This window comes from Ipomoea nil, unplaced genomic scaffold (assembly GCF_001879475.1).
Source record: "Ipomoea nil cultivar Tokyo-kokei standard unplaced genomic scaffold, Asagao_1.1 scaffold1421, whole genome shotgun sequence".
Classification (NCBI taxonomy): Eukaryota; Viridiplantae; Streptophyta; class Magnoliopsida; order Solanales; family Convolvulaceae; genus Ipomoea; species Ipomoea nil.
The window spans coordinates 8,611,639-8,618,058 of record NW_017617849.1 but is presented as its reverse complement, the minus strand read 5'-3'; the positions used below and the strand labels follow the sequence as shown (position 1 = coordinate 8,618,058).

Below are 6,420 nucleotides of genomic sequence, written 5' to 3'. Positions count from 1 at the left end.
CATATATGTATGATCATTGTTTTTGGTGTATGTTTTTGACTCAATACCTAATAATTGTACATTTCTATGTATAAGGAAATTAAATTATTTTAAATCCAATCTCACAATATTAATTATAGGGAAAATTGTAAAAAATGTCCCTCTATAATATGTTAGTTATCAATGTCACCCCTGAATTATGAGTGGTGTAAATGTTACCCCTCAATTATCAAAATGGTGCACATATAGCCCCTCCCATAACGAACCTGTGGTTCCCCAACGCTGTCCATTACACTAACGGGGAACTACATGTCTGTTACGGGAGGGGCTATATGTGCACCGTTTTGATAATTGAGGGGCAACATTTACACCACTCATTATTCAGGGGTGACATTGATAATTGACATATTATAAATGTAATTTTTTACAATTTTCCCTTATTTATAACAGGGACTGAACCCCTACCATACCGTCTGGAGCAACTTAATTCACATCCACTAGACCAATGTATGAGGGCGATCATGATATACATAATCGTATTGAATAATATCAATGTTAGTGTGATATATTATTAAATGTTAAATTAGCACCGTTGTTTATAATATTCAGTATATCATATACATTATTGTATAAAATATTATCAAATTTCACCATTGATCAACAATCGACACTACTGTTGAATTGAAGATATACTAGGTACATAACATACATCATTGTATCAAACATTATATGTTGAAGATATATTAGGTACATATGTAACATACATAATTGTATCAAATATTATAAAAAAATGCGAACCCGAAAAGGTCAAGATGAATAATGATGTGGGTTGATAAGAAGGGACAACCACCTTCCTCGGGATTGATTCCCAGGCCACTTGCACCCACCTCAGGTCTCAAACACCATCTTTCAATTCCCTTTTGGTTTTTTTATATACTCTCCATATCACCATACTTTCTTGTTCTTGCTTCCCATATTCTACTATACATTCATCCCACTCATAATGGGATGAGACCAAAAACTACAAATTTATTATTTATATATTTATCCCGATCATCATCCTCGTCATCACATATATATATACTTACACACATACATACAAACACCCAAGAATCTCCCAAGAAAAGAATCCAATGCTGTTTTTTCTACACTACATCAGCAAGGCAGGGCAGCAGGGCAGTGTATGTATATCCTGTCCTTTTCATCGTCACCATTCTTTAACATGTGAGTGTATATTGAGGCAGTAGTACGTATAGTACGTCCAAACTGTTTTGATTAATTTTGTATGAATGTATATATGGGGTACAGATTAACTGGCAGAAGAGATTCGCTTCTACAGTGTGCAATTATTGTATGAAAGAAAGCATTACAAACAACTGTGCGTCACATCCCACACTTAAATGAATAGTACCATGAAAGCTTTGCAGCTTCATCAGCATTAATGATGAATATGCCTAGCTTGCTAGGCAAAAAATATATGTATGAAGTATCTGAGAAAAAAAGTTTACCTTATTATAATGCATGCATGGTAACTGCACATCTTTACTGCAATCATGAATGTGGTTAAAATTCTACTATATTGCTTTCAAACTCGAGTTTCATTAATACATGTATCTGACTCTTCCAAACCCTAATAAGACAAGTTTTATATATGTTATTATATATATGACTCTTCCAAACCCTAATAGGACAAAGTTTCAATTTTAGGATGTGCTGCCTTACAAATGACCACAAAGAGATAAATCAGTTTAGCAGATAGACAACTTGCTGAGGAGAGTCCAACATAGAATCTTTGGTTTCCAAACCAACTTGGTTGAGGTTATATCTAGACAAATGTAATGGAGTCAAGGGTTTGACCAACTTGGCTATCTAGACGGCCTTCTTGGTTTCCAAACCAACTTGGTTGGGGTTACTTAGAGAAGTGTTCAAACGGAGTCAAAGGTTTGACCAACTTGGCTATCTAGACAAGTGTTCAAACGGAGTCGAGGGTTTGACCAACTTGGTCGAAAACCAACTTGGTTGGGGTTATCTAGACAGGTTTTCAAGCGGAGTTAAAAGGTTTGACCAACTTGACTAATAGACAGCTTGCTGAGGAGTCGAAGGTTGACCAACTTGGTGTACCAAGTTTCCAAGTCAATGTTTTGTTTTTCTTTCTGCTCAAAGAATCTAAACTCCCACCACAGAAGTTCGAACTTTATGAAATGATAATTGGGATATCATCACAATTGAATTATTTCTTATGCAAAGATTAGACATATAAGAATAGATAGGTCATTAACTTTGAAATGCCCTATCGTCTACCATACGAGTAACTGAAATGAAACTAGCTAGGGTTTCGGGTTTAGCTTGGCCAAGCCTTTTGAACTTGAGGTTGATGATGATGATGGTGATGGTGATGATCACTGGCAGGGTTGTCAACGAGTGAAGTAATGTTAAAAATGTCGGAATGAGAGAGAGGCCTTAGACCCAGGAAATCCTTCGTCATATCGTCGTTTGCGCCATTAATGCCGCCGAAGGGGTCTTCGAAGCTGGAGGCGTCAAAGCCGTGAGGGTCGGTGGTGGAGGATGAGAACGAGGTGGCGCCGGCGGTGATGTCGTGAAGAAGAGAGCCGCCGTGAGGCGGAGCTGCAGCGGCGGAGGAACTGATAACGTCGTCCCCAGCTACAGCCTCACGTGACGACAAATTCTTGGCTTGATCGGCAGACACGTGATCGGTGTGGGGCCCGATCATCAGCATGGCTGGGGCCGCTGAACTGGCCGTGCCGCTGCCAATGCCGGTGGCGCCCATCTGAGCGGCTCTCTGCAGCAATGCAGTGGCAGAGATTTGCGGAGACGACGCCGTTGGGTGGAAAGGTGGTAGCGTGGGCCCACCTCCAAGATTATTATTAGGGTTTGGGTTCTGCACCTGCGTGAATTCTTGATGATGGTGGTGGAGGAAATCCAACCCGCCGGGGTGGAACAGCGGCGGCGGAGGGCCGTGGGTGGCTCCGACCAACGGCTGACAGGTGATTAACCACGGCGGGATTTCCGGCCTCAGATTGAAACCGCCGCCGCCGCTAATCCCCATGCCGTTATAATGTTGCTGCTCCTTTTTCACTGAAGGAAACGCCGGCGACGCAGAGTGGTCGCCATGGCTGCCAACCTGCGGTGGCTGAAAGGCCGGAAACTGGAAATTTATATTGGACGCCGATGAACAACCGGGCTGAGAGGGATGATGAATTTGACTCCCAGTCATCACTCTTCTTGCACTCTCTTCCGCTAATGCATCACAGAAAGCTCTGTGCGTTATAAAACTATCTCTCCTGAACCAAAATTTGTGGAAAATCAACATCAGAATTATATAAACATACAACAAATTCTGCAGATTCATAATATATACAAATTCATGTAGTTTTGCCTATGCATTCATGTTCACAATTGACACAAAGTCAGACTGTTTGCTTAATAATCACAAAGTTATAAGTTTAACTCTGAACGAAGCAACTTATTGGTCTTCTTGAACCAATCAACTATGAACAACTTGCTAATTTACCTCATTATAATTCTTTGTCGGTTAAAATCATAAGGCTGAATTTACCCGTACACAAGCACTAATACCCAAGAAAACCAAAAAGCTGGGGGATTAAAATTCAAAAAGAAAAGGAAAAGGTGAAAAAGGGGAGAAAGAAAGAAGAAAGTCATCATATCTACTCATACTCTACAACCTATGCAGATTAAACTGACTTTGTGAGTATGATAAAAAGGTTAATTGTATGTTTGTAAGAACTGGAATATAATGATTTACAGACCTGGAGAAAAGGGTTCCACAGTCACATCTGTATTCTCTTGTGCCACAGGTTTTGGAGTGAGCTTTCCAGTCAGATTGAACTGCATATCTCTTTGAGCACTTGTCACATTTCCACTTCTTCTCCCCATGCTTTCTGCAAAAGTGTTTCTTGATCCCAGTGAGGTCACCCAGGGCCCTGGCTGGTTCATGGTGGACACAGCTCGCCTCTGGGCACACATACACCTTCTTCCTTATCACTTCCTTGTTGCTTCTCTGCTTCAGCTTCCATGGCAGATTGTGACCCCTTCTGTGAAGCTGCAGATTCTGGTCCCTCTGAAACCCTTTGTTGCAAATTTCACACACAAATCTGTTGGTTGCCATCAGAGTCTTGGGTGACAAAGCTATCACTTCTGCATCAGGGTCTGATCCAAATTAAAACACCCAAATCAGAAAACAATCACAAGGTTACAAGTTCGACTCCTGATTTGAGCCAGTCAGCTATGAACAATCTTGACTGGTTTAATCTTTATATTGAAATTCTAAGCTCTTAATTAACCTGGATTTCCTGGTTGGTTTCTCTTCTTCTTGACTGGTTGAGACTGATTTGGGTTAGCAAAGACCTGTTGTTGGTGGGGATAGATGCCGCCATTAGTGTCAGAAACAGAAGCTTCACCGGAGGCAGTAGAAGTGAGATTAGACATGTTTTCTTGATCCAAAGCTGAATGTGGCTGCTGAATTACCAGACCTTTCATCATCATCTTCCTCCAAAGCTAAAGCCTACCATTATCAGCAAAGCAGATATCTGTCAATTTCTGATAATCTATCACCTAGGAGTCAAAAAGTTGGGATCTTTCCTCCCAAAAAAAAAAAAAAAAACCATTAGTTTAAGTAAGATATATACTGAGATCTGAAGACAAACCCAAACCTAGAAAAAGGTCAAGTAGGTGATGAGAAAATGGACAAAGTGAAAGAGAGAGAGAGAGAGTAAAATAAATGGCAGAAATTTCTTGTTTGAACCTCCAAAACACCTCTACAGCCTTAGCTCCTTCTCTCCCTTGGCAGCACCCCAACAGACAATTCTTGTTTTTTGCAAAAGCTAAAAGGAGAGAAAGAAAAATGGAGAATTGAAAGTGTTTTTCAGAAAGAGAGAGAGAGAGAGAGAGAGAGAGATGACCCTCAAACTGAATTAAATCTGGAAAACCCAGTGCTCCCCTTCAAGAATCATCAACACCCATTCTTGCTAAAATCAAGAAAATCCTATAATAAATCCATGCACATAAGAACAAATAAACTGGACCAAGTTTTATAACAAGTAGGGAGAGTGGGAGAGAGAGAGAGAGAGAAAGAGACAGACATGTGGATGAGAAGTGAAGAGTAATCCTTCTGCGTATATCTCACTCCCACAGTTTCTAAACAATAATTTATCTTGTGACATATAATTAGTGTATTGTGAATATTGTTTTTAGAAGTATTAATTCTTTGTTAAAGAGTTAATAACTATTTATTTTTAAATAATTAAGATTCAAACTTTATATATGCAACTCGAGTCAAATCCAGATTAGTACCAGGTCAGGATACCAGATGCTTAAATCTAAATTAGTTTGCTCGGGATAGCGATTGCTCAAATTTGAATTAGTTTGTGGGGATACGAAATAACATATGTAAAAAAAATATACTCCGTAATAATTAACTAAACTTTAGAAGTGTGTCATGTTAAAGAGCTATAGATTAAGCTTTTTCTAGGTAAGATTCAAGCAATGTAGACATAATGCAAGTCAAATCTAAATTAGTTTCGTGAGAATACACAACTTAGGTTAAATTCGAATTAATATGTTATGGTCATACCGAATGACCCATGAACCCCTCCCCCAGCAGTTATACCATGGATTCGGATCCACTTTACAATGGGGGCTCGTGTCCAAAATATACAATTTACATACTGAATATTCACAATTTGAATTGTGAATATTTAAAATGTTAATTTTGATCATTCAGTATATAAATTGTGTATGTTTTAATACCGGTCCAACTAGCCCGGTGGGACCAGCTCCCCCAACTCCCAATCCTATCAGCACCCCAAAGACTACACCATACGGCCAACTCTGACGTGCACTTTCCGTCTGTAGTTTTGTTCTCTTCCCAGCACAAGCCATGAAAAAATCTCTATCTCTCTTTCTGTATTTTTAGTATTGTTTACCTTTTCCACAAAGTTCAAATTTTTGCTTGATAGCACCCATCCCCCCCCCCCCCCTCTCACCCTCCTCCAGGACCCCACCCTCTTCTTATATAAAGTAACTCCACCCCCCCCCCCCCCCTCCAAAAAGCAACAATGTTATAAAAAAGATTCTTGATTTCTATATTATTTGGTTGATTTTCCTACATTTTGCATCATTGTGCAATAGACCTTCTTCCAACTTTTTTCCCACTCTATTTACAGTGACATGATTGAGTCATTGATTATTTAGTTTCCAAGTCCCATTCTCATCACCCCCCCCCCCCTCTAACTTTATTTTTTTAGGTGTAATTATTATGATCTCTCTTTCATTTTATGTATATTTTTTGGTTGATTACTGAAAAAAGTAATCAACATTGTGCAATTAAGAAGATATTAATAAGAATTGAACGGGTGATTTTTATGTACTAAGTCATACTTTATCTACTTGACTACTCCTTTC

The 6,420-nt window shown here is 39.3% G+C and overlaps 1 protein-coding gene across 5 annotated transcripts; it reads right to left on the bottom strand.

Annotated features, from left to right (window-relative positions):
• Positions 1–2,202: 2,202 nt before the first annotated feature.
• LOC109188263 (protein indeterminate-domain 7-like) lies at positions 2,203–5,184 on the bottom strand. 5 transcript variants are annotated; one of them, XM_019338861.1, is made up of 4 exons: positions 5,100–5,184; positions 4,302–4,522; positions 3,768–4,167; positions 2,203–3,281 (listed from the first exon to the last, which is right to left on the bottom strand). In XM_019338861.1, the coding sequence occupies exons 2-4, from the start codon at positions 4,501–4,503 to the stop codon at positions 2,321–2,323; spliced, it is 1,563 nt and encodes a 520-aa protein (XP_019194406.1). In that variant the 5' UTR covers positions 4,504–4,522; positions 5,100–5,184; the 3' UTR covers positions 2,203–2,320. The 5 variants fall into 5 exon arrangements, with proteins under 5 accessions (XP_019194406.1, XP_019194403.1, XP_019194402.1 ...); XM_019338858.1 differs by lacking the exon at positions 5,100–5,184 and adding an exon at positions 4,647–5,079; XM_019338857.1 differs by lacking the exon at positions 5,100–5,184 and adding an exon at positions 4,671–5,079.
• Between the last annotated feature and the right edge of the window lie 1,236 nt (positions 5,185–6,420).

Bases quoted from the DNA above. Each gene is read 5' to 3' on its own strand.
- LOC109188263 (XM_019338861.1), bottom strand. From the start codon at position 4,503: ATGATGATGAAAGGTCTGGTAATTCAGCAGCCACATTCAGCTTTGGAT. The intron at 4,168-4,301 runs GTTAATTAAGAG...AATTTGGATCAG, and splicing joins AAACCAACCAGGAAATCCAG to ACCCTGATGCAGAAGTGATA. The intron at 3,282-3,767 runs GTCTGTAAATCA...ATTTTGGTTCAG, and splicing joins TGTGGAACCCTTTTCTCCAG to GAGAGATAGTTTTATAACGC.